The sequence below is a fragment of the Acomys minous genome, assembly GCF_964271855.1.
Source record: "Acomys minous genome assembly, chromosome: 9".
Lineage (NCBI taxonomy): Eukaryota > Metazoa > Chordata > Mammalia > Rodentia > Muridae > Acomys > Acomys minous.
The window spans coordinates 84,402,034-84,429,919 of NC_140490.1; the positions used below are offsets into that span (position 1 = coordinate 84,402,034).

At 53.1% G+C, this 27,886-nt stretch overlaps 1 protein-coding gene across 1 annotated transcript; it reads left to right on the forward strand.

Annotated features, from left to right (window-relative positions):
- The first annotated feature begins 382 nt into the window (after positions 1-382).
- Positions 383-27,797, forward strand: C3 (complement C3). Its single transcript, XM_084795644.1, has 41 exons — positions 383-535; positions 1,601-1,790; positions 2,188-2,350; positions 2,450-2,520; positions 3,173-3,267; positions 3,365-3,447; positions 3,545-3,635; positions 3,723-3,825; positions 3,974-4,100; positions 4,196-4,311; positions 4,397-4,543; positions 5,182-5,385; positions 5,534-5,740; positions 6,305-6,463; positions 6,683-6,812; positions 7,288-7,359; positions 7,549-7,749; positions 8,539-8,647; positions 9,144-9,229; positions 9,980-10,122; positions 10,270-10,482; positions 11,582-11,648; positions 11,750-11,836; positions 13,103-13,306; positions 13,795-13,870; positions 14,145-14,304; positions 14,910-15,008; positions 16,587-16,743; positions 17,505-17,668; positions 18,906-19,064; positions 19,549-19,608; positions 19,714-19,804; positions 19,915-19,966; positions 23,123-23,210; positions 23,311-23,397; positions 24,422-24,527; positions 24,940-25,029; positions 25,239-25,322; positions 27,226-27,309; positions 27,390-27,525; positions 27,617-27,797. Exons 1-41 carry the CDS (start codon positions 453-455, stop codon positions 27,756-27,758), a joined length of 4,986 nt encoding a protein of 1,661 aa, XP_084651770.1. The 5' UTR covers positions 383-452; the 3' UTR covers positions 27,759-27,797.
- The last annotated feature ends 89 nt before the right edge of the window (positions 27,798-27,886 follow it).

The following is a 27,886-nucleotide window of genomic DNA, read 5'->3' on the forward strand; positions in this document are numbered from 1 at the left end:
AATGGGTTAAAACCCACAGGTTGAGAAGTGCTGATTTAGCAAAACCTGAGGAAGTGGGGGAGAAGCAGACAGACAGAAGTGCTCAAGTACTGAGACCCAGCTAAGTGTGGGAGGGAGTCGCTGTAGACTTCCATGGTCTCTCCTGCAACCAGATACAAACAGGGACCAGCTCAGGTTCAGCACCCGGCCTTGACCCCAGAGAAGCCAGAGCCAGACAGGTTCTTTGGAATTCCAGTGAAATAAACGTTCCTGGGGTTACTCACCCCAAGGCTTGTTGGTCAGGGCTTGTGAAAAGCTTAGGAAACTGTGTTGTGAAATCCAGGGCAGCCCCAGGGTCAGAAACAGGGAGGGACCAGAGAAGGCTGTCCACATAAGAGGCAGCTGCCACAGCTCTGGCTCACCACTGCCCACCCTGCCCCTCACCCTCTCATTCCCCACCCTTGTCCTTCACTATGGGACCCGCGTCAGGGTCCCGGCTACTACAGCTGCTGCTGGTGGTGCTGGCCAGCTCCCCCCTGGCTCTGGGGAGCCCCATGTAAGTAGTCTGAGGGCACAATTCCTTAGGGATTTTGGAGGCACCTGGGAGAGTGTGGCTCTGTGGAGTGAGGGAGGGTACGAGAGAGGGATGCTAAGAATTAGTGCTGGGGGCTGGAACAAGGCTCAGTGGGTAAGAACTCTTGCTGTGTGAAACAGACCTTAGTTCAAACTCCCAGCACCCACGGAAAAGCCAGAAGTGGCCTCCTCCAGTGCCTGTAACCCCACACTGTGTGGCTGGAGACAGACTAGCTGGGCTTGCTGGCTGACACCCCAGTGCCAGGCTCAGAGCAAGGCAGCCCTCCCCCCCACCCCCATGGCAGGTAGGCAATGACATCACAGGTAGGCAGACTGAAGCAGAATTCTAACACAAGGGAATAAGGTATGTGGAGGTCAGGGTGGCAGAACAGGACACCTGACACCCTCCTCTGGCCCCCACACACAGGCACAGTTCCAAGAGCACATCCCCCACGCCTCTTGGAATTTGGGTTGTTTGTGTGTCAGGGTGTTTACATAGTCTCATGTGCACAGAACACAGTATTGTAGCATTGGGGTGCCTATATATAAAACAGAAGGTCTGTAGGTTTAGGGTGTCTGTGATGTCTTATGGTTTAGGCACCAGTCAGTTTGAAATTTGAGGACCGGAGGGTTATTGGGGTCTGTACTCCTTGACTGTGTGGACTTTCAAAAGCCAAGCTCAGGTTGGGCCTGGTGACAAGGACCTGTCATCTCAGCTACTCTGGAACCCAAGGCAGAAGGTGTGCGCCTTCTAAGCAAGCTGTGGCTACAGAGTGAGTTCAGGGCTAGCCTGAACAACTTAGTAGCGAGATGCTGTCTCCAAATAGAAAAGTGAGAAAAGGCTGGGGTGGAGCTTCGTGGTAGAGAGAGCACTTGCGCAGCATGAGGAAAGACCTATGAGTTGGTACCCAGTGCCAAAGCCAGGAAAAGCCAGCCGATGTCCCAGCCAGTACCAGGAGCTCCCCAGGAGCAGGGTCTGGGCCAGTCAGTCATGAGGGCTGGAGTCTTGGGCCTCGAGATGACGTCTGCTCCCAAACCCTTCGGCCAGGTTCTCCATCATCACCCCCAATGTCCTGCGCCTGGAGAGCGAAGAGATCTTCGTGCTGGAGGCCCACGAGGCACAGGGTGACATTTCAGTCACAGTCACTGTGCAGGACTTCCTAAAGAAGCAGGTGCTGACCAGTGAGAAGACAGTGCTTACCAGAGCCAATGGACACTTGGGCAGTCTCTCCATCAAGGTGGGTGAGGGACTGAGGAGCTACAATCAGCCACAGCCCCTACAGTCCAGCTGGGTCCTCCAGGCTGCTTCCTACCTGCCCTTCTGAGCCCTTCCCTTCTATGTCCCTCGTCCCCCCCTGGAGTCACTCCCCTCTGGGCCCCTCCCCCTGAGTCCCTCCTCTCTGAGCCCCTCTCCTCTAAGGCCCTCCAACTGAGTCCTTCCCCTTCAAGCCCCTCCCTCTTGAGCTCCTGTTTCCCCACCCCTCACCCCCAGCACCACTCCCCTCTGACTAGCCTCTCCTCTGAGTCCCTCCTGTCTGAGGGGAGACAGAGAGGAGGCCCAGAGGCTCAGGGAGATGCTCTCCTGGAGTGTCACCCTGAGCCAGACTCCTGACATCCCCCTTGGCCCAAATGTAGATTCCAGCCACTAAGGAGTTCAAGGCAGATAAAGAGCAGCAGTATGTGACAGTTGTGGCAAACTTCGGGGCAGCAACGGTGGAGAAAGCGGTGCTGGTGAGCTTCCAGAGTGGGTACCTCTTCATCCAGACAGACAAGACCATCTACACCCCGGGCTCCACAGGTGAGTGCTGCCAGAGGCTGCTCACACCAGGGCTGGAAGGTCCTCCCAGAGCCTGAGGTCTAATGGGACTCTCTGCTCATCTCCTCCCTCATCCTTTAGTCCGCTATCGGATCTTCACTGTGGACAACAAGCTCCTGCCCGTGGGCCAGACAGTCATCGTCACCATTGAGGTACGAGCTACCGAGTTTCCCAGAGATGGAGAGCCCCCAGAGTGGGGTTCATGGGCAAATGGCTGCACAGAGTGGTCAGTGCAGAGACCAGAGACCTAGGGAGGCCCACAAGAGGACCGTTGACAGAGGAATCTGACTCCAGAGAAACTTCCCAAGCCTCAGTTTCCCCATCTGAAAATTGGGATGACCGTTGATAGAATTCTGTGTAGTCTATTCTGCCCAGGAGAGGGCCTCTGGGAAAACTTGTGTGAGAATTTCTCCCCCAATCTGCCTACAACTGTCTGTGGCTCCCACTTCTTTAAGATCAAAGTCTTCCTTGCAGAAGGGCCTGCTCACTCTGCCCAGTTTCTTTCTTCCTTTCCTCCTCCTCTCTGTGTCTGGCTTTCTCTGCTCCAGACACATACACAACATGCCCCTCATCTTCTAAATGCCCAGGCTCTTGCTGTGTGAACTATATCTTAGACATACAAGGAATGCACAGAGAGGTTGTGCTAGTTGCCTGAGAGCACAGAGCTTGTAAGTGGCACAGTAGGGATTTGAACCCAGGCTGAGTTAGCCAGGTCTGTGTTCTTAACTGCTGCCTCAGTAGACATAGGAGATGGAATGGTTGGGTCTCTGAAGAGTTGCTTCATCCCATTTGCCTTCCCCACAGACCCCCGATGGCGTGCCCATTAAGAGAGACACCCTGTCTTCCCTCAACCAGAATGGCATCTTGCCTTTGTCTTGGAACATTCCAGAACTGGTCAAGTATGTCTGTGTCTCCAGGAACTGGACTCCCCTGTTCCAAAAGAGAGATAGGGAGGAGGTGCTTGGGGGCCCCACCACACACCTCGTCTTTTTGCAGCATGGGGCAGTGGAAGATCCGAGCCTCCTATGAACACTCACCAAAACAAATCTTCACTGCAGAGTTTGAGGTGAAGGAGTATGGTAAGTCCTGCGGCACCCAGTGGTTGAGGGTGAGGCCGCTGCACCTGTGCTATCCCAACAGCCACGCCAATGCCATTATCTTTGCACCCCATCCCAGTGCTGCCCAGTTTTGAGGTCCTGGTGCTGCCTGCAGAGAAATTTTATTACATCGATGACCCAAATGGTCTGGAAGTTTCCATAACAGCCAGGTGAGGGTGGGTGTGACACATGGGGAAATGGGTCTTCAGCCACAGCCAGAGAGGTCTCCAAGACTCCAATGGTTCCTTATCTCACAGGTTCCTGTATGGGAAGGATGTGGATGGGACGGCCTTCGTGATCTTTGGGGTCCAGGATGGAGATAAGAGGATTTCTCTAGCCCACTCCCTCCAGCGTGTGTTGGTACTGTCCCAGCCTCTAGAACATCAACTTCTCCTCGCCACGCCCATCCCTGAGCCCCGCCCACCCGAAGCCCCTCCCTTCTCCCTTTGCCATACCAGGCCACCCAGTCTGAGCTCCTCCCCTTCCTGGCCTCTCCTCTCCTCTGCAGATCCAGGAAGGTTCTGGGGAAGCAACTCTGAAGCGAGAGGTGCTGCTGGATGGAGTGCGTCCCTCCAACGCTGATGCCCTGGTGGGGAAGTCCCTGTATGTCTCTGTCACTGTCATCCTGCACTCAGGTGAGGCCTGCTTTCATGAGGGAAGTCTGAGAAAGGAGGCCTGGCCCTGAGGGCTGCTGGGAACCTGCCCTCACCATTACCATCCACCCCCTCAGGCAGTGACATGGTGGAGGCAGAACACACTGGGATCCCAATTGTAACCTCTCCATATGAGATACACTTCACCAAGACGCCCAAATTCTTCAAGCCAGCCATGCCCTTCGACCTCATGGTAAAATCTAGGCCCAGTGCTAACTCCCACCTTGAGTCACTCTGACCACACCACCTGACCCTTCTCCACCGGCCTCTCTTCACAGGTGTTTGTGACCAACCCTGATGGCTCTCCAGCCAGCCGAGTGCCAGTAGTCACTCAGGGATCTGATGCGCAGGCTCTCACCCAAGATGATGGTGTGGCCAAACTGACCGTCAACACTCTCAACAACCGGCAGCCTCTGACCATCACAGTGAGTGTCTGAAGCTGCCGTCCTGGGGTCCAGGGCCAGGGAAAGATGGGGCTGTGCTGGATTCAGGACAGGTTCTCTAGCTCACTCACAGCATCCCATGTTGCAGGAACAGAACACCTGACGAAAGCCTGTTAAAACAAGAAAGAAATATCTTTTATTTTTCACCTGCATTTATTATTTATACAATATTCTCTCTGCATGTACACGTGCAGGCCAGAAGAGGGCACCAGATCTCCTTATAAATGGTTGTGAGCCACCCTGTGGTTGCTGGGAATCGAACTCAGGACCTCTGGAAGAGCAGACAATGGTCTTAACCGCTGAGTCGTGGCTCCAGTCCAGGAAGGTGTACCTTGCCTGACAGTACGAGGCCGTAGCCTATCATGGCTGGGCGGGCACAGAGGCAGGAGCATAGAGCAGCTGTCTCGTCAGCAGAGATGAATGCTGGTGCTCAGTTCACTGGCTCCTTTTTGTTCAATCCAGGCCTCTAGTTCAGGGGAGGACCGTGCCACCCACGCAGTCAACCTAATCTAGAGACTCCCTCATGGTCATGGCCAGAGCTTGGCTCCTGATTGATTCTAGAAGCTGTTGAGCTGTCAATCAGTATCAGCCCTCACGTGCCTCCCTCTTTCCCTACCCAGGTAAGGACCAAGAAGGAGGGTATCCCGGAGGCGCGGCAGGCCACCAAGACCATGCACGCACAGCCCTACAACACTATGTACAACTCCAATAACTACCTACACCTGTCAGTGTCTCGCGTGGAGCTCAAACCAGGGGACAATCTCAATGTCAACTTCCACCTGCGTACAGACCAAGAGGCCAAGATCCGCTACTACACCTACCTGGTCAGTGGCCACCTGGGGTAGGGGTGGGGGGTAGGGGGTGAGGCTCCACTCCTCCAGCATCCCAGGGATCCCTGCCCAGCCCCTGTGTCTCCCCCACCCGTTCCACGCAGCCCATCCTGGCTCTAATGCGATCCCATCATCCCTCCAGGTTATGAACAAGGGGAAGCTACTGAAGGCAGGCCGCCAGGTTCGGGAGCCTGGCCAGGACCTGGTGGTCTTGTCCCTGCCCATTACTCCAGATTTCATTCCTTCCTTCCGCCTGGTGGCTTACTACACCCTGACTGGAGCCAATGGCCAGAGGGAGGTGGTGGCCGACTCTGTGTGGGTGGATGTGAAGGATTCCTGTGTAGGCACGGTGAGCCCCCGCCCCGCCCCTCTCTCGTCTCTAGTCCCCTTTTCTTTTTCTTTCTTTCTTTTTGCTTTTTTCCCCCCTTTTTTTCTGAGACAGGGTTTCTCTGTCCTGGAACCCACTCTGTAGACCTCAAATGCACAGAGATCCTCTTGCCTCTGCCTCCCTGTGTGCTGGGGGGGATCAAAGGCGTGCACCAGCACAGTGTCACCATGCAGTTCTGACTGTCGGGAAACTCAACATGTAGACTAAGCTGGGCTTGAACCCACAGAGATCTGAGATCTGCCTGCCTTTGTCTCCCCACCGCCATTTGCAGCCCTTCCTTTGCCCTTCTCTCTCTCTCTCTCTCTCTCTCTCTCTCTCTCTCTCTCTCTCTCTCTCTTTCTTTGTCTCTCTCTCTGTCTGTCTCTGTCACTCTGTCTCTGTCTGTCTCTCTCTCCCTCTCTCTCCTCACCCCTTTCTTTTACTTATCTCTTCTCTCCCACCCGACCCCCTTTCTCTCTTCTCCTTCCCTCTGTGGTTTGTCCAGCATTGACTCTTCTTCATTTTGTTTCCCCGCCTGCCCTATAGTTGGTGGTGAAGGGTGACCCCAAAAATAACCGACAGCCTGCACCTGGGGATCAAACAACACTCAGGATCGAGGGGAACCAGGGGGCCCGAGTTGGGCTGGTGGCCGTGGACAAGGGTGTGTTTGTGCTGAATAAGAAGAACAAACTGACACAGAGCAAGGTGAGTCCTGAGTCCCTGAGCCAGGCTGGGGCTGCAGCGTGGGGTGGAGCACAGTGGGTGGTGGGGGTGAGAGGCTGGCTTAGGAGTCTGTCTAGGGCTGGATGTGAGGGTCAGAGGGGTGGGAATGGCTGCGTTGAGCTTCATGGTAGATTGTATGAGGCTCTGCTGACCTGGCTTCTCTCTACCCCTGCCACTCACCCCATCTCATCCCATTTGCAGATCTGGGACGTGGTAGAAAAGTCAGACATCGGCTGCACCCCAGGCAGCGGGAAGGACTATGCTGGCGTCTTCACGGATGCAGGCCTGGCCTTTAAGACAAGTCAAGGCCAGCAGACTGAACAGAGGACAAGTGAGAAAAGAGACCAGGGTGGACACAAGGAGGGACGTGTTTCCACCACTAGATGCCCATATAAGAGCAGGACCCTGGGAGCAAGAGACCGAATCTCTGCCCTTCATCCACCAGCAGCACCTGCCCGTGCCTGTTCTGTTTAACATTAGCTTTCAGTTGCTTTAAATTAAAGAGAGGTGTGTGTGTGTGTGTGTGTGTGTGTGTGTACACTTCTGTATGTGTGCATGTATGTGTGCATATGTGAACAAATGTGCATGTGTGTGCATATGCACACCAGCTACTACTCATTTCTCACCTTTCATCTTGTGGGTCCTGGAGCTCAAACTCGGGTCATGAGAGTTGGTGGCAAGCCCCTCTACCCACTGAGCCACCTCACCAGCCTTCAGCGCTGCTCCTTGAGCCTCAGCCTCTTCTCCTGCAAAAAGGGAGCAACCCCATGGCAGCCTTACCCATTTCACTCTTGGCCCTCCCTCAGATCTTGAGTGTGCCAAGCCAGCTGCCCGTCGCCGTCGCTCAGTACAGTTGATGGAAAGGAGGATGGACAAAGGTGAGGAACTCTCCGCTGACCCCATCTCTGTGCATCACCCATCCCCATCTTGTTAGAATCCCAAGGGAGGAGGAGAGGGTTCCCCCCCCCCCCGCCCCTCCATATCCTGCCCTGGGGAAGTTCTACCTGGAGTCTGGCTTAATGTTCTCCTGATGGCTATGGCTGACGCTGGGTCTGGGCCTTCCGCAGCGGGTCAGTACACTGACAAGGCTCTGCGCAAGTGTTGCGAGGACGGCATGCGCGATATCCCTATGCGGCTCACCTGCCAACGCCGGGCCCGCTTCATCTCCCAGGGAGAGAAATGTGTGAAAGCCTTCATGGACTGCTGCGACTATATCACCAAGCTTCGTCAACAACACCGGAGAGACCATGTGCTGGGCCTGGCAAGGAGTGAGTGGTGCCTTGTGGGGTGACTGTGGTGGGGGGGGGCAGGAGGGACACACCTGCCTAGTGATGGGGTAGCTGCACCTGTCTGTTGGAAGGGTAGCCCCAAGACTGTGATCCTAACCCTGTCCCCTGGGAGGGTAGAAGGACGGTGGGGGCAGCTGGGCTTCATAGCAAGAGAAAGACTAAGGGAGGGAGGGTAGCCACCAGCCTTTCCAGACCTAGACCCCCCAGCCCACAGCAAAATGTCGATAAATTCTCCGACACTCAAGTCACGCTGAAGCTAGGTGTGGAAGCGCATGCCTGTCATTCCAGCACTCAGGAGGCTGAGACAGGAGGATTGCTGCAGGTCCCATTAGGTAGCCTGAGCTACCTAATGATTTCCCAACCAGCTTGGATGGTGCTTACCTCGACACCAACACATCTGTAGAACGTGGGTTTTAGTTTTTACTTCCTGGACAGAGAGAGGAGCCCATAGACTAGTATGTCTGGTGCTGGTGGGAACCCTCACACAGCGGTGGGTGCATAGCAGGGTGTGGTGGCGCACGCCTTTAATCCCAGCACTCGGGAGGCAGAGGCAGGGGGATCTCTGTGAGCTAAAGGCCAGCCTGGTCTACAAAGCAAGTCCAGGTCAGCCAGGGCTACAAGAGAAACCCTGTCTCCAAAAAACCTAAAATGCAAAAACAAACAAACAAAAGCGGTGGTGAATGCATTTACAAGGTTCAGAAATGTATGCCAGGGAGGAGCCATCTGCACAGGAGGTCTTTTTTCCAAACCGAATCTACCCACCCTCAGGTGATATGGATGAAGACATAATTCCAGAAGACGATATCGTCTCTCGAAGCCACTTTCCAGAGAGCTGGCTGTGGACCATAGAGGAGTTGAAAGAACCAGAGAAAAATGGGTATGGCGGGATAGTCAGTGGGTAAAGAGGCGGCTACCAAGCACCACTTGACCCATGTGGTGGAAGGAGAGAGCAAACTCCCAGAGGTTCTTCCCTGACTTCCGCATGAAGGCTGTGGCAGATGGATGAGTCTCTCTCTCTCTCTCTCTCTCTCTCTCTCTCTCTCTCTCTCTGTCTCTCTCTCACACATACACACACACAGTAAAAAATATACATATATGTGTGTGTGTGTGTGTGTTTGTATAACAGGAGGTGGGGCTTGGATTCTCTCATTCCAAAGGCTTTGTCCCTGACCAGCTAATTTACATATCTCAAATGCACCTGCCAGCCTCCTTTCTCCTCTGGAGTCACCTTTGAGGTTCATGGCCTGAACTAGGAAAGCTACAGGTGCCACCCAGAGCTCAAGTGGAAACTTTCCACCAAGGGCCGCCTCCTCAGCACCCTTCTCCGTCTTCATACATATTACTGCCTAATTTTTAAAATCTGTCCCACCCAGAGTCTCTACGAAGACCATGAACATCTTTCTCAAAGACTCCATCACCACCTGGGAGATTCTGGCAGTGAGCTTGTCAAGCAAGAAAGGTACAGGAGGGGTTGGGAAGATGGCTAAGTGGTGCAGCTCTTGCCTTGCAAGCATAAGGACAGGAGCCCCACCTGCAGAACCAACAGAAAAAGCAGGGTGTTGTAATGCCTGCTTGTAATCCCAGGGCTGGCGAGACAGAAACAGAAGGATCCCTGGGGCTTCCTGGACGGCTAGCCTAGCCAATCAGTGAGCCTCAGGGACACTAAGAAAGTCTGTTCCACAAATTAAAGTAGAGGGCTGGGGAGCTCAGTGGTTAAAAGCATTTGCTGATCTTGCAGAGGACCAGAGTTCAGTTCCCAGTCCCCTTATCAGGGTGCTCACAGCTGCCTGAGGCTTCGGGAGATCTGCTGCCCTCTTCTGTCCTCTGTGGGGAGTGCATGGGGATTCACACAAACACAGAGCTGCATGTACACATACATAAAATTAAATAAGGTAGAGAAGCAATTGAAGAAGACAGGCAGGGTGAGCCTCTGGCCTCCGCATGCTTGTATACCCATGCGTGCATGCATGTGCACCCATGTGTGTGTGCATACGCACATGTAAACTCACAGAGGTTGGACGCAACTGGCGGTGATCCCACCTCATCTGGGATCTGTCAATCACAAGTGGGTGTTTAGTGTTTCCCCTTTTCTGCAGATGGGGTCAGCCAAGGGCAGCTGATCCAGGGAACTTGAGCCAGGAGCCTGGCTTTCCCCCCCCTGCGCAGCCCTCCCGCCCTAGACCCTTCACCCTCCTCTCTCTGCCGACAGGGATCTGTGTGGCCGACCCCTATGAGATCAGAGTGATGCAGGACTTCTTCATTGACCTGCGGCTGCCCTACTCTGTAGTGCGCAATGAACAGGTGGAGATCAGAGCTGTTCTATACAACTACCGGGAAAACAGCCCTCTTAAGGTAGGAGCCAGTTAGAGTTGGGAGGGTCACCAGGACCCATGAACCCACCCTCATCTACCCTGGTCCTCCCCTCACTTCCCGTGTCCCCTCCCTCACCTGCTTGGCCTGTCCCTCATGCACCTTCCGTGGCTCCTCCCTCCCTTGCAGGTGCGGGTGAACCTGTTGCACAACCCAGCCTTCTGCAGCATGGCCACTGCCAAGAAGAGCTACTCTCAGATCATCGACATCCCCGCCAAGTCTTCTATAGCTGTGCCTTATGTCATTGTCCCCTTGAAAATCGGCCTCCAGGAGGTGGAAGTCAAGGCTGCTGTCTTCGGCCACTTCATCACTGATGGTGTCAAAAAGACACTGAAGGTCGTGGTGCGTCCTTGGGGCACCTGTTCTCTCTGCTCTTCAGATCTCCGTGCTGTTGACCTGGGCTCTGAGACTCCAAGGATCACCTTAGGCCCCTGTGTTCCCTAGGTGTCACAGAACCTGAGAACTGGCCAGGCCTCAGGGTGTGGAGTGCCCAGGGAGCTCATGCAAAGCTCTGGGCTCCATCCCAGCTATGGGGTGTGGCCTGTTGTCCTAGCACTGGGGAGGTGGGGGCAGGAGAGCCATGAATTTGAGAACAGCAAGGGTAACTTAATGAGACCCTGTCTCAGTTTTTTTTTTTTTTAAGAAAAAAGGGCTCAGCTGGCAAAGTGATTGTTGTTTAAGCATGAGGAACTGGGTTCAGATCCCAGCACCCAAATAGAAGCCAGAGGAAGTGGATCACTGGCCAGTCAGCCTAGCTGAACTGGAAGATTCCAGACTTAGCAAGAGACTCTGTTACAAAAGGTGAGGCGGAGAGGGATAGAATAAGACATATGACTTTGACATTTTCACACGCTTACATGCACACTCACACTCTCATACACATAGATAGGTATAAATGTATGCATACATGTTTACACACTCACACATACACACATGTACTTGCACACCTCACACGCATACACTCATACACACACATGTGCATCCACACACTCTTACACATAAACATGCACAGACACACCTCACACACATGCACACTCACGCAGATGCATACATACGCATACACACTTGCAGACACACTCATACAGGCATGCATACTTGCACACACAAGCGTACATGCGTGCACGCACACTTGCACATACACAAAGATGCATACTCACACTCACACACATGAACACTTGAGCACACTCATAAATACACACATGCACATTCCCATGCGCAGATACTTAAAAATACACACATGCGCGCAGACACACATATGAATATAAGGTAGGTGTTTGCCTCACCTCCTCCTTAGAAGAAGTTGAGACACAGAGAGGTTAAGTAACTAGTCTCCAGTCACACAGGGAGAAGAGGCAGAGATCTTCGGAAGGCGTTGTCCTCTGCACAGCGCCCTACTGACCATCTGTGTGTCTGTTGTCATGTTGTCCCTCCTTCTCCATAGCCGGAAGGAATGAGAGTCAACAAAACTGTCATCAGTAAAACGCTGGATCCAGAGCAGCTCGGCCAAGGTGAGGAGGCAGGCGGAGAGGGCAAGGGGGTGGTGGGGTGCCAGGGAAGGGGCAGGAGGAGCTGGTGCCATCCAAGCCTCCTTCACTCTCTCATCCTGCAGAGGGAATACAGAGAGTGGAAGTGCCCGCTGCAGACCTCAGCGACCAAGTGCCAGACACAGACTCTGAGACCAGAATTCTCCTGCAAGGTAAAATGGCCTAAACTTCCTGCCAAGCAGGGGTCAGAGCAGCTGGGAGGCTGAAGCGAACTGAGAGCCATCTCATAGGGAGGGGAATGGAGAGAGAAGAGGAAAAAAATAAGAAAAGAAATGGGGCTAGGGAAGGAAAGGAAAGACCCTGGACCAGGATGCCAGGATTTGAATCTCAACACACTGTCTCCCCTTGCTTCACTTTGCCCCTAAGAAAAATGAGGACATTAAATGATACTGTTTTAGTCACTGTCCTATCACTGTGAAGAGACACCGTGATCTAAGCAACTCTATCAAAGGAAGCATTTAATAGGGTCTGGCTTGCTGTTTCAGAGGCTTAGTCTGTGACCATCACAGCAGGAAGCAGACAGGCATGGTGCTACAGCAGTTGCTGAGCTTTCCATCCTGATCCATAGGCAGCAGGCAGAGAGAGAACAAGTGAGACTGGGCTGAGAGTGGGTTTTTTGAACCCTCAAATCCCACCCCAGTGACATACCGCCTCTGACAAGGCCCCACCTCCTGATCCCTCTCAAACGGTTTCACTAACCGGGGACCAAGCACTCAAGCATATGAGCCTGTGACAACTGTTCTCATTCAAACACCTCATACACTCCCTGCCTTGTTTGCTGTGGGGGTTGAGCCATAGCACCTCAGATCCCCCACGTCATCCGGAGCAGTGCACCTTCGGCCTGCAGGAGCCTCTTGCCGAAGTTAGTTCAGCAAACAGCATTGGCTGGTAAAGACGTTCAAATGAGAAGCTACACATGTCAAGGGCTGAGGTTCTGCTTCCTTCGCCTGCATCCAGGAAGAACAGGGGTTTTGCGTCCCTGAGTCAAGCTGCCACAGAGAGCGAGTGACAGCGCCTAACTGCGAAGTTGGTTTGGAGATTATCTGAGATTCTATGTGGCGTGCCCCAACAGACACAAGCAGTGCACTCTAAGCCAGAGCTGCCTGTGACTACTGCCATTTTTGTTGTTGTTGTTATTGTTGTTGTTTTCCAGACAGGGTTTCTCTGTGTAACCTTGGCTGTCTTGGACTCACTTTGTAGACCAGGCTGGCCTCGAACTCATAGAGATCTGGCTGCCTCTGCCTCTTCAAATGCCGCCCGGCTTACCGCCATTATTTTAACTAAAGGTGAAGTGAAATGTAAGAGGAGGGGTGTCACCTCCCGCCAACCCACACAGGACCCCACGCACTGTCCTACAGTCACCAAGCCCTGGTCAGAGACTGGCTAGAACAGGCCTTTTCTTCCACCCTGGGCTGCAGGAACCCCGGTGACTCAGATGGTTGAGGACTCTGTGGATGGGGAGCGGCTGAAACACCTGATTGTGACCCCCTCGGGTTGTGGGGAGCAGAACATGATTGGCATGACACCCACAGTCATTGCGGTGCACTACCTGGACCAGACCGAACAGTGGGAGAAGTTCGGCCTGGAGAAGAGGCAGGAGTCTCTGGAGCTCATCAAGAAAGGTGGGCCTGAGCTAGAGCATCCCCACACCTGCTCATCCTCCGGAGGCCCCAAGGCTCCTCGATCTTCTCCCAAGCTCTTCCCTGCTCCCATGGCTCTGTGTCTCTTCCAGGCTCCTCCCCCTTCCTGTCTTCAGAGATGGCTCACTTCCTGTCTGATCCCTGGGCCCAGCCTGAGTCCTCTAAGAATCCATGCGCCCACTGAGCCCTTTTCCTTCTCTGCACTTCTGTCCCACCCCATACAGCATCCTTGCCCTCACGCTCCTCAGTGAGGCCCTCCCACTCACACCCCCATTCTATCCCTGCCCTCTGAGCTCTTCTCTTCAAGCCTTCCTTTAGCGCCCTACCCCACCTCCCACTCCAGGATCCTGGCGCTACCCTCTTTGAACCTATGTCCCACCTCACACTGTGGCCAGATCATCCGCTGTCCACCCTGGTCAGCCCAGCCTCAGCTCACTCCTCCCTTTGGTGACCCTGTCTGTTCCCCACAGGGTACACCCAGCAGCTGGCCTTCAAACAGCCCAGCTTTGCCTATGCTGCCTTCAACAACCGAGCCCCCAGCACCTGGTAAGCACAGATGGTCAGCTGGGGCCCCTCTGCCTCAACATCCACCTGAACAAAATCTAAGCCCCCAACAAGGGTGGTCTGGCCTCTGTCTGTCCAGTCAAGGCTGCAGGGACTGAGTGAGCCTTAGACTCCTATAAATAGATTGAGATTAAAAATACAAACTGAGTCACTCTGGCACCGCCCCCTCACTGCTCATTGGTGAGCGAAGATGTCAATTTCTGGTTCCCAAAGCCAATTGGTTCGTAACTGGTGTCCCTAAAACTCCTACTCCTAGGCTGACAGCTTATGTGGTCAAGGTCTTCTCTCTGGCTGTCAACCTCATCGCCATCGACTCTCAGGTCCTGTGTGGGGCTGTCAAGTGGCTGATCCTGGAGAAACAGAAGCCAGATGGTGTCTTTCAGGAGGATGGACCCGTGATTCACCAAGAGATGATTGTAAGAGCTAGGGGGATTCCAGACAGAGGGATACAGAGTCCCAGGAGGGAGAAGAGGGGGTGCTACGCTGTCTGTCAGGTCACTTGGTGAAGAAGGGATAGGCTGGCCAGTTCCTGAGTCCCTGTATCAGCCTGTCCAAACCTGTGTTACCGGCACATGCCATCATATGCACATACACAGATACTTTTTATTTTAATGTGGGTTCTGGGGCATCAAACTTCGGGTCCTTGAGCTGAGCCATCTCTTCAATCCCTACTTAAGTGTTTTGACTCAAGAGATTTCCCACTTACTGTGCGCATGTAGGGAGGTAACCCCACCATAATCCATGTAGCGCTTCTGTCTGTGGAGGAGGGGTAGCTCATCCATATCCCTGTTGGACATGAACCCCTGTGTGGGCTAGGACCCAGGTCTGCTTTCCTCAGCCATTATACGGGCAGCAGCACAGAGGCGTCCCAGCAACACAGAAAATGAACAAACCATTCAATTGATTCAAATGAGAGTTTGATCCTATTGGGTGGGGAGCTGAGTCCAGACTCCTCGATTCTTCAGGGTGTTTGTTAGCTAGGTAAGGACACATGCACACCCACTTCTGCTTCTCATCACAGGGAGGCTTCCGGAATGCCAAGGAAGCCGATGTGTCCCTCACAGCCTTCGTCCTCATTGCGCTGCAGGAATCCAGAGAAATCTGTGAGGGGCAGGTCAATGTGAGTGTCTTCTCAGCTCTCTGCCATGTCACCCACTCCAGCTTTTTTTTTTTTTTTTTTTTTTTTTTTGTGTGTGTGTGTGTGTGTGTGTGTGTGTGTGTATGAGTGTGTATGTGTGTGTGTGTGTGTGTAGTCTAGCTTCTCCTCTGTTGCTGTGATAGAACACTCTGAGCAAAAGCAACTTAAGGGAGTGAAGGGTTCCTTTCAGCTTATAGCTCCAGACCAAAGACCATCCCTGGGGGAAGTCAAGGCAGAGACTCAAAGGCAGACGTGGTTGCTGTTCCAATACCTCAGACCAATGAGCTCACCTCACTCAAGGCCAATGAGAGGATGCTGCTTGCTGGCTCACTGGCAACCCTGTATCCTGGCTAGCTCTCTTAGACAGTTCAGGACCACTTGCTTAGGGATGGCACCGCCCACAGTGGCCCTCCCACTCTATTAGCAATCAAGAACATCCCTCATTGACATGGCCACGAACCAATCTGATCTAGGCAATTCACCAACTGAGGTTCCCTTCTCTAGGCTGCGGCAGGTTGACAGTTGAAGCTAACCAGGAGAGGAGTCGTAGTTGCCTTTGCTGGGGAGGTTTCTCCCTCTCTACTTACTATTTAGATGGTCTTGCGGAGATGCCACGATACCTGCTGTGTACTGTAGTTATGATTCCATAGGTTTTTTTTTTTAATGAAGTCTGGTATGTGATTTTTCTGGAGGAGATCCAAACAAACATCTATCACCTTCGATGGGGGTCAAGAACAGACCAGGGAAATGGTTCTGGCCAAGTTCAGTTGGTGAAAGTTGCATCAAGTTTATTGAGGTCACTTAAGAGAGCATGGGTATCTCAAAGACAGCTGTGTTGCCAAAAGGCCCACCCCATCATGAGTGAAGAGTCACAAAGGCTGTGCATCTGAAGTCCCCTGTGCAACGTGTGGACAGATCTACCAAAGAGACTCCTCTACCTCAGTGATCACTTCCTGTGTTTATAAGCCATCTGGAGGGGCTTTGTGTAGCTCATACCTTTCCTGAGAGTCATGAGCGCTTGTGAGGTTTTGGAGCCTTCTGAGTCTTGGTCTAAATCTCTCACCGTCTTCAGAGTTTTATGAACACCACAGTTCCCTGACCCACCTTGGAGGGAACATTTCACTCAGAGCAAATAGGGGCACATCCAAATTCAATGCATGAATAAAATCAAGCCCGTAATAAGGGTGTGATGACAGCAATGAGGATATGGAGGAGAGCAGCTGACCTAGGCTTACACTGACATGCTGAATATGGCTTCTAGCTTATGCCCATTTGGGACATTTTATGACATTCTTTGGTTTGGTGACATCCCTGGGGAAGTATATACACAACATAATCCACCACTGTTATGAAGCAGGACTCACCTACTCAAGAACCCACAGTCACACACTCTTCTGCACACACCTAGTCTACAGGCTGCTCTCGGCACATACAAGTATTCAACAACCAGGGAACACTTAAAGCCAGACACATTGAAGACAGGGCAGTCCCAGGGTACAGATACTATCCTGGTGGCCCAGAAGTCATATGTGTGAGCTCCTAACCATCTTTCTTTCACAGAGCCTTCCTGGGAGCATTAACAAGGCAGGGGAATATATCCAAGCCAGTTACCTGAACCTGCAGAGACCATACACGGTGGCCATTGCTGGGTATGCTCTGGCCCTGATAAACAAGATGAAGGAACCTTACCTCAGCAAGTTTCTGAACACAGCCAAAGGTGAGGGGTCACCTCAAGGGAGAAGGGCTGGGTGTGTAGGTGTTTGAGGGGTCACTTGAAGGAGAAGGGGTGTATGGCCAGTGGGTGAGGGAGGGTTCTAAATACGCTGAGTCAGGATGTATGGCTGTTAGGCAAGGGGTAAGATGGATGGCACACACTGCACTGGAAGCCTCTAAAGTATGTTGACTCTTCAATGTTAACCATATAATAGACCTGTTCTTTCTTTCATTCAACTATACCCTGGGCATCCAAGCCCAAGGGAGCAGAAAGGGCCTGGGAAGGAGTGTCAGGGTCTGGTGGGCTGGAGATGAGCTTCATTTCTTTTCCTGTTTCTGTTATAAAATCCCCTGAGGGAAGCAACTCAATAGAGGAAGGGCTCTGTTCAGCTCACAGGTCAAGGGTGCAGTCCATCACAGCAGGGAAATCAAGACAGTGAGACCTAATCAGGAAGCAGAGGGATGGCCACAAGCTCACTAGCACTCAGCAAGCGTTTTCCATCTATCACAGTCTGGTACCCCCATTCCAGGGGAGAGTCCCACCCACAGCCAAGATGGGTCTTCCCACATCAGTCAGCACAGTCAGGGTAACTCCCGACTGGCACAGCCAGGGGACTGTGTGCAGGTAACTCAGAGTGATAATCAACATTGAGCACGAGGATGGTGACCAAGAAACATGGCCAACTGGGTACGGGGAGAGCCAGATCCTTAGTCATTCTCGGGCTACTGGGCGGTGGATGAAGGGCTCGGCTGTCTCTCCTGCAGATGGGAACCGCTGGGAAGAGCCTGGCCAGCATCTCTACAATGTGGAGGCCACATCCTATGCCCTCCTTACCCTGCTGCAGCTGCAGGACTTCGACTCTGTGGGTCCTGTGGTGCGATGGCTCAATGAACAAAGATACTATGGAGGTGGCTACGGCTCCACCCAGGCAAGTGGCCCCATGCTTAATGCTTAATTCCCAGGTCTCCTTGGGGAAGGACACCAAGATCCAGGCATGTAGCTCTTCTGCCTGAGGAGTGTGGGAGACTGCAGGCAAGCCGAGAAACTAGATCAGATGCCCTGCCCCACTAGAACACATCCTGCATTCCACTAGGTTCCTGAATGTCCCCTTCCTTTTCTCATCAAAGTGTTCTAGGTCATGTTCCTAGCCTGCCCCCTCAATGTCACCTTAACCGGAGGGCTCTAAAACACGTTTCTAGTTTCACCAGGATATTAATGGCCCCCTCACCGGAATGTTCTAGAACGTGGTCATAATTTGACCTGACTCCCCACCTCACGTGTGTGGGTTCTAGATCATGTTCCCAGCTCAATGCCACCCTCCGGTTGTAGGGTTCTAGATCACTTCCCTCAGCCCAAGGAGATCCCAATGACCCCTTCCCTCACAAACGGGTTCTTGGTCATGCTCTCTCTCCCACTGAGTTCTCAAATGTCACCCTTTCCCAAGGATGAGTTCTAGGCCAAGATCCCATTTCTACCCCCGTGCTTGCCTGACAGCCGCCTTTTGTCCTTGGTGTATTCCAGAGCAGTCCTCACCTACACAAGGTGTCGTCTCTTTCTCCAGACTCTTCCATGTGATGGCTTTAGCCAGTTAAGGCAAAGCAAGCTTGGGCTCCAGCTTGATCCTTCTTTCTCGTGGGCTGTTATTCACCTCTCAGTGTTCCATCCTTAGTATCACTTTAGAGTTTGGTGCCTCCATAGCCCAGTTTTTTTTTCTCATGAGATGGTTCTAGACTAATTTTCTGGCTTCCTAAGTTCTAGTCCAAGGCACCTTCCTCTTGATGGGTCTGGAGGTCCTTGACCCTCAGTCTTCCACTTGGATTTTCTGATAGATCCTGACATGTTTTCATCACTGGTAGCTTCTGAACAAAAGCTCACTGCCTTGGGGAGTTCTAGACAGGTTTTCAGTGCCCAGTGATCACCACTGTCCCCCTCACAGTCTGGTGGATGCTAAGCCACAGAATGACTGCCCACCAGCCCTGGCCTGGGCTTCTCTCACAGTGAGCTCTGAGATGTCCACCCCTTCTGTCTTCGTCTCTGCACTCTCTGGAAGAGTCTGTGTGTGGTGCTGATGGAGTAATTCTGACCCACACACCATTAGCTCCTCAGCAATCCTAACCACTAGAAGGAATGCAAGGCTAATGCTCCTTCTATCTCTTGTGTTCTAGGCCACCTTCATGGTATTCCAAGCCTTGGCTCAATACCAAACAGACGTCCCTGACCACAAGGACTTGAACATGGATGTCTCCTTCCAACTCCCCAGCCGCAGCAACCCAGTAAAGTTTCGCCTGCTCTGGGAAACCGGCAGCCTCCTGAGATCAGAGGAGGTAGAGCTTTACCCCTCACCTCCTTGGATTCCAACCCTTCATATCAGCTAAGGCTGTATGAGGGACGTCAGATGCCTGCCAGAGCCAGAGGAAGCTGGCCCTGTGTCTGTGTGTGTGTGTGTGTGTGTGTGTGTGTGTGTGTGTGTGCGCACGTGCACACATGCATGCTCATGTGCATGTATGTTTGTGGGGGGCGGTGAGAGGACAAAGTGAGCTGTCTGTCCTCAGGTGCTGTCCACCTTGTTTCTCCAGAGAGTCTCTCACTGGGTTGAAATTCACCAAATAGACTAGGCTGGCTAGCCATCAGGCCCCAAGGATCCCCCTCTCTTTGCCTCCCCTCTTCTGGGATTTCAAGCCCATGTCTGGCTTGTTTTACTTAGATTCTTGGGATCAAACCCAGGCTCCCTAGCCTCTTATACTGTCTCCCTGGTCCTCAAGCTGGCTCTTAAGCCCCACCCCACTTCTCTCCCCAAACTCCTTGCAGACCAAGCACAATGAGGGCTTCACTCTAACAGCCAAAGGAAAAGGCCAAGGCACATTGTCGGTAAGAAAGGAGAACCCATCGGCCAGGTCCACCGCCTTCCCCTGTGCCTTTCTCCCTGTCCTCAGCCAAGCTATGCTCCCATGAGATGCTCTCTCATCTCACCAGGTGGTCACAGTGTATCATGCCAAAGTCAAAGGCAAAGTCACCTGCAAGAAGTTTGACCTCAGCGTCACCCTAAGACCAGCCCCTGAAGAAGGTAAGAGGAATAAAGACCCTTCCAGCACCACATCTGACCTACCGCCAGCAGTCCTCCCGAACCGGGACCCAAAGGCACCTTCTCCCATCTTTCTGTTTCTGTGTTTGTAGCCAAGAAGCCCGAAAACGCCCACAATAGTATGGTCCTTGACATCTGCACCAGGTGAGGATCTGGGTCCCTGGGGCTCATCCTGCTCCTTCTCCCCACCTTTACAAAGACTTCTTCATCGTCCCCGCTTTGCACATGCCACAAGTGCGAGAGCTGCGAGCTGCATCTCCTTTGTTAAGAGCTGACAAGCTTGCCATCCCTCTGGCCACACAGCACATCTCTCACATGACCCCACGGTTCACATTCCCTCCATCTTTTCTCTCTTTAAAGTGACACTGATGTTACAAAGTTCAGCACCAGGGCAACTTTCATTTTTTTTTTTTTTGTCTTTTTGTTGTTGTTGTTGTTATGTGATCATCTCTGTTGACCAGTTTTCTATTTCCGTCATCCTGCATCTGCATACACGTGTGTGTGTGTGTGTATGTGTGTAGGCATGCACAGGCACATGTGTAGGAGTATGTGTGCATGCATGCGTGTATGTACAGGCACATGTGTGAGAGTGTGTGTGCATGCATGTGTGTGTGACTGTGCATGCACAGATGTGGATATGTGCACTGCTTCATGCCACAACATATATGTGGAGGAGAGCTGTAGGAGTTGGTTCTCTCTTTCCACCAAGTGTGTCTGGCGATTGAACTCAGGTTGTCAAGCACAGTGGTTAGCACCTTTGCTCACTGAGCCACGTCCCTGGCCCTTTACCTTGTTCTTTAGAAACAGATCTCTCCCTGGCCTGGAAAATTTCAAGCCGACTAGGCTAGCTGGGCAGTGAGTCCAGAGTTTCTCTTGACTCCGTATCCCCAGGAATGGATCTAAAGGCATGTACCAGAGAGATGGCTCAGTAGGTAGCAGTGCTAGCCACCATGGTTGATCTTTTTTTTTCTTTTTAACATGGGTAACAGGTGATCACACTCACAAAGACTTTACTGATAAAGCTGTCAAACTGGCCTGGCATGCAAACTTTCTACCCTGCCACATCACCCCTCCACACTGCCACACCATCCCTGTACACAGTCACACCAGCCCTCCACACTGCCACGCCAGCCCTGTACACTGCCACGCCAACCCTCCACACTGCCACACCAGCCCTCCACACTGCCACACCAGCCCCTCTACACTGCCACGCCAGCCCTCCACACTGCCACGCCAGCCCTCCACACTGCCATGCCAGCCCTGTACACTACCACACCATCCCTGTACACTACCACACCATCCGTGTACACTACCACACCATCCCTGTACACTACCACACCATCCCTGTACACTGCCACGCCAGCCCTCCACACTGCCACGCCAGCCCTCCACACTGCCACGCCAGCCCTCCACACTGCCACGCCAGCCCTCCACACTGCCACGCCAGCCCTCCACACTGCCACGCCAGCCCTCCACACTGCCACGCCAGCCCTCCACACTGCCACGCCAGCCCTCCACACTGCCACGCCAGCCCTCCACACTGCCACGCCAGCCCTCCACACTGCCACGCCAGCCCTCCACACTGCCACGCCAGCCCTCCACACTGCCACGCCAGCCCTCCACACTGCCACGCCAGCCCTCCACACTGCCACGCCAGCCCTCCACACTGCCACGCCAGCCCTCCACACTGCCACGCCAGCCCTCCACACTGCCACGCCAGCCCTGTACACTGCCACGCCAGCCCTCCACACTGCCACCCCAGCCCTCCACACTGCCACGCCAGCCCTCCACACTGCCATGCCAGCCCTCCACACTGCCACACCAGCCACTCTACACTGCCACACCAGCCACTCTACACTGCCACACGAGCCCTTCACATGGTCATGCCAGCCCTCCACACTGCCACGCCAGCCCTCCACACTGCCACGCCAGCCCTCCACACTGCCACACCAGCCTTCCACACTGCCACGCCAGCCCTCCACACTGCCACACCAGCCTTCCACACTGCCACGCCAGCCCTCCACACTGCCACCCCAGCCCTCCACACTGCCACACCAGCCTTCCACACTGCCACACCAGCCACTCTACACTGCCACACCAGCCACTCTACACTGCCACACCAGCCACTCTACACTGCCACACGAGCCCTTCACATGGTCACACCACCCCTCCACACTTCCACGTCTACCCTCCATGTGCCATGCCAGCCCTGCACATTTCCACACCAGCCCTCCACACTGCGGCGCCAGCCCTTTATATTGCCATGCCAGACCTGTGCACTGCCATGCGCTTCTCCATAATGGCACACCAGACCTCTGCACTGCCATGCACTTCTCCATAATGGCACACCAGACCTCTGCACTGCCATGCGCTTCTCCATAATGGCACACCAGACCTCTGCACTGCCATGCGCTTCTCCATAATGGCACACCAGACCTCTGCACTGCCATGCACTTCTCCATAATGGCACACCAGACCTCTGCACTGCCATGCACTTCTCCATAATGGCACACCAGACCTCTGCACTGCCATGCGCTTCTCCATAATGGCACACCAGACCTCTGCACTGCCATGCGCTTCTCCATAATGGCACACCAGACCTCTGCACTGCCATGCACTTCTCCATAATGGCACACCAGACCTCTGCACTGCCATGCGCTTCTCCATAATGGCACACCAGACCTCTGCACTGCCATGCGCTTCTCCATAATGGCACACCAGACCTCTGCACTGCCATGCGCTTCTCCATAATGGCACACCAGACCTCTGCACTGCCATGCGCTTCTCCATAATGGCACACCAGACCTCTGCACTGCCATGCGCTTCTCCATAATGGCACACCAGATCTCTGCACTGCCCCTTTTATTAGAGGGTGTACACGATAGATGGAACCCAGGGCTTGTACATACTAGACAAGAGCCTTACCTTTGTCACCAGGTTACTGTGGTTTTGTTTAGTTTAGTTTTGGGTTTGGACTATATTTGGTTTTGTTTGAGACCCTGTTTTGTTTTGTAACACAGGCTGGCCTGGGATGACTCACTAAGTAGCTCACAGTCCTCCGGCCTCAGCCTCCCCAGTGCTGAGACAGCAGCATGAACCCCCATGCCTGCCTGACATGAGCCACCGCACCTGGCTATGTCAACTTATAAAGCCCTCAGCAAGTGCTTCCCAACCCAAACTCTTCCTCAGTGCCAGGGGGAAAGCAGGAGCCTGGGTTCTGATGAGACCTCCTCATCCCGACCCTGGCCCTGGGTGTCGAGCCCATCCTGAAAGATGATCATCTTTTTCTGCCATGTGCAGGTACCTGGGAGATGTGGATGCCACCATGTCCATCCTGGATGTCGCCATGATGACTGGCTTTGCTCCTAACACAGAAGACCTGGAAGCGGTAGGGAGGCTTGGGCCTGGGGCTTAGGGGAGGAGCCTGAGGTCTGGATGAGGCTGTGGGAAGAAAGGGAGGGATTTTCACCAGCTCTGCTCTTCCCCAGCTGACCCGTGGAGTGGACAGATACATCTCCAAGTATGAGATAAACAAACTCACCGACAAGTACACCCTTATCATCTACCTAGACAAGGTATGGCTGTCCCCTGGGAGGCATCTGTGCCTCCCTTCCCCTTCCTGGATGCGTTTCTCCCTCCATCTTGAATATAGGATCTGTGCTATAAAGTGATAGGAGAAAGAGTTTGTATAATAAGTTGACTAATTTAAGAGTGTCTCGATTCCCACCCTAACTGGTGTGGGAGATAAGAGAAAGTTCTCTGCTCCATGCTTAGAGACCCAAATGCCTTCCACCCTGTGGCTCTGCAATCTCCAGGATCTTGGTGTTTGCACCAATAGCGTAAGAAAAGGGAACTGTGCATGTTTGTGCATATTTATCTAATTGTGAATGGCAGGGTCCTTCCCTGTCATCTGAACTGGTCCCCAACTCACACACTCACAATCCTCCTGTCTCACCCTCCTGAATGCTGGAATTATAGCCATATCTCACCACACTTGGCTGCATGTGATGTTTCCATGAGCACTACCATGAGCCTTTTACTTGTTTTAAAAACAAAATACGTGAGGTGGCATGATTTGCAGAGAAAAGAGTTATTTAGGTCAAGTTATTGGAAAATAACAACAGCCTAAGCCTGGTTGACCCCAGCTGTTTAGACTTTAACAAAAACCTCCAGGCATGGTGGCAGGAGAGAGCACAAGGGAAAGGCTGAGAGAGGTCCAGAAAGACAGACTCATTTTTATGATGTTCTGTAACAGACCCATTCCACTGAGACCTGGCCTTCTCCTCCCAGGCAGGCATCAATCCCCTCTGAAGGTGGCTCCTTAAGGTGTCAATATCCTCCTTAAAGGTAGTGACCTGCTGGCTGGAGCTTGGTCACCTAGATGCCCCTCACTCAGAATAAGTCTTCAAATAGTCTGGCTCCCAGCATACCAGAAAATGGAGACAGAGCTGATGATTGCTCAACAACCTTTACTGCTTTGTCTACACCTTCTAGAACCTTCCTGGTCCCTCAGTTTCTCCACCATGGCTCCAAATGCCAGGATTGTGTCCTGGGCTCCCTCTGTGCCAACCACTGACCAGCTCCTTCCTTCCCCCTCAGATCTCACACTCTGAAGAAGAATGTCTGTCCTTCAGGATTGACCAGTTCTTTAACATGGGACTTATCCAGCCTGGGTCGGTCAAAGTCTACTCCTATTACAACCTGGGTGAGTAGCCAACGCAGGCCTTGAGAGCTGAGTGCTCCAGGTGTCCAAGGACCCTGGGTATCTGGGTATCAGAAATCTGACAGCCTGCATCAACATATTGGGAGAGTTGGGAATCTCAGGGCCCAAGGATTTACATGTTGAGGCTTGAAAGTCCCAGAGATCTGGAGGATGGGAGGGCCTGTGAATCCGAGGGACCTAGTGTTTTGGCATCGGAGGGTCTCAGGGCTCTATAGGGATGTCTGAAGACACCATTGTCCAAAAGAGCTAAAGATCAGATAGCCTTGGGGCAGAGTGTTATGGGGTCTGAGGTGGGGTACCTAGCATCTCAGGGCTGAGGGGATTTCTGAGCAGGAGTGGTCTCAGAGGTGGAGTCCATGGCCCTCTGACCCCCTCCCATCTCTTCTCCCCACAGAGGAATCATGCACCCGGTTCTATCATCCGGACAAGGAGGATGGAATGCTGAGCAAGCTCTGCCACAACGAAATGTGCCGCTGTGCTGAGGGTGGGCACTAGGATGGTGTGAGGGGTGGACATGGGCAAGACACATCTGCATAGACTCTCCACTCCCATAGGGCAGGAAAGCCTAAAAGCCACCCCCAGGGGACATGGAGTTTGGATACGTGTCTCCACTGAAACTAGCCCCAACATAGGCAATGGGTCCTGGGTTGAGGGCAGAGGGACTGAAGAGCCTGTGTGCATCCTACTCTGCAGAGAACTGCTTTATGCAACAGTCAAAGGACGAGGTAACACAGAATGACCGGCTGGACAAAGCCTGTGAACCTGGAGTGGACTATGGTGAGTGTGGCGGATGGTGGCTTTATCAGACCCTGTGGCGATGGGTGGTGTGACAGTGTGTGGCCAGTGGGGAGCAGCAGTGGCACTGTGTGTGTCCCTATCAGGCTGTGGCTGCGGCTGACTGCTGTGTAGGGGACACGTGTAGAGACGTAGTGAAGGCCTAGCGTTTGGCAGACGTGGTCTGTGTTGTGTGATGTTTCCTGCGGAGATGCTCAACCCAGGAGGGGCACTAGCCACCCAAGTCCAGCTTGACGAACCAGTGAGTTATTGGGGTCACTCATAAGAGCTGGAGTGAGGGGTTCCTTGCAGAAGCATGGGGGGGGGTGCTCTTCTATAACTGTTGGAAGAGGCCTGGTAGGTTTGCTTCATTTCCTGAGTCTTAAGGGCCCTCCCTCCAGAACCTGAGGTCTCAATGACAAGGACATAGCTAGATAGCGGTGAGCCATGGTTACCAGCTGCCTGAGTATGCGCCTCAAGTGAGAAAAGGCAGAGTGACTACGGTAGAGTTGGCCAGGAGGCTGTAGTATGTAGCCACGGAACTGTGGGTAGGGACCATAGCTTTGTTGCTATGGCTCTAGATGCCCAAACATGAAGTCCTGGACCTGATCCCCCGCATCTAGGTAAAAAACTCAGCACCAGGGAGGCAGAGACAGGAAGTTCTCAGGGCCCAGCAAGCCCAGCCACACCAGTGAGTTTAAGGTCTCAGTAAGACTGTCTCCTAACACAAGAGGGATGGGGCTTGCTGGAGAGATGGCTCCGTGTGTTAGAGCACTGCTCATCAGCTCATAGCAGCAGGTAACTTCTGCCCCAGGAGATCTGACGCCCTCTTCTGGATTTGCTGGATGCTGCACTCACATGCACAGAAACACACATCAGTCAAACAAAGGACAAAGTAGGCCTCTAGCCTCCATACACACACATGAACATGTACACATGTGTTCCAGTTGGCTTCTCTGTTGATGTGATGAACTCTGACCTAAAGCATCTTGGGGAGGAAAGGGTTGATTTCATCTTAGAGTTCACAGTCCGTCATCAAGGGAGGCTAGGAACTAAAACAGAGACCGTGGAGGAATGCAGCTTACTAACACCCCTCCCTGTCCAGCCCAAGCCTAGGCATGGCACCTCCCACAGTGGGCTGGTCTCTCATTATCAGTTAGCAATCCAGAAAATGCCCCACAGACATGGCCACAGGCCAAGCTGATGAAGCAATTCTTCAGTTTAGGTTCCCTTTTCCCAGCTGTGTCAGGTTGACCACTGACATTATGACAACATGTAAACATGTTTACACACACACACACACACACACACACACACACACACAGTAGCTATAGCTGTGCACATGGCTCTTGCTATGGGTGTAATTGGACACAGCTGACTGAGTTGGGTATGTGTTATGACCATGAGTGACTTTGCATGTCTGTGTATGAGAGTGTGGTCAAGGGTGACATTGGATAGCAGTCATAGCCACCGTGAAAATGACTGTCCTTACACACGGCTCTAGTCAGGTGTGGTTTTGCAGGCTGCTGCAATTGCGTGATACTGTCATTGTGGCACTGTGGGTGTTTGCGGGTGAGCAGAGCCACCTCTGTGTATATGACTACTTGCCTGTAATTCTAACCATGTGGGTGGCATGCGTGGCTATGAATTTTCGTGTGGTTCTGTGGCCTGGAGTTGCCCATAGCCTCAGTCCTATGAGCCAGTAGGCAGCTCTAACTACTCACGGATGGTCAGGGCTGAGTACACAAGTCTGAGCATATCTGTGGGATGGCTTGGTTGTGTGTGTTCCTGGAATGGGTAGACTTGGGGGGTTAGAGGCTCACGTGGCCAGGTGCATCTGCTGGGGAGGGCCCCATGGCCAACCCCACTCATGACCCTCACTGCTCCTCCCCTGCCCCCTCCACAGTGTACAAGACCAAGCTCATCTCGACGGAGCTGTCAAATGACTTTGACGAGTACATCATGTCCATCGAGCAGGTCATCAAGTCAGGTACCCAGCCCTCCATCTTCCCACCTCCCCAGTCCCACTCCCTCTGCCTGGAGCTCAGCCTCCCTCTCCTGGCTCTGCAGGCTCAGATGAGGTACAGGCAGGGCAGGAGCGCAGGTTCATCAGCCACATCAAGTGCAGAGAAGCCCTGAAGCTGCAGAAAGGGAAGACGTACCTCATGTGGGGTCTCTCCTCTGACCTCTGGGGAGAGAAGCCCAAGTAAGTGCCCACCCTGCCCATGAGTGTGGCTCCCCCTCTCACCGCATCCATGTCCCCAGGAGCCCGTCCTCACCTGCTCTCCATTCCTCAGCACCAGCTACATCATTGGGAAGGATACATGGGTGGAGCTCTGGCCCGAGGGAGAAGACTGCCAGGATATGGAGAACCAGAAACAGTGCGAGGCCCTCGAAGCATTCACAGAAGCCATGATGGTTTTTGGCTGCCCCAACTGACCACACCCAGCCCTCCAATAAAACTTGATTTGTATTCAATCTTCCTCCTGGTATCTGGCATCGGTGTGTGTGTGTGTGTGTGTGTGTGTGTGTGTGTGTGTGTGTACATGTTTCTGTGTGAAGTACAT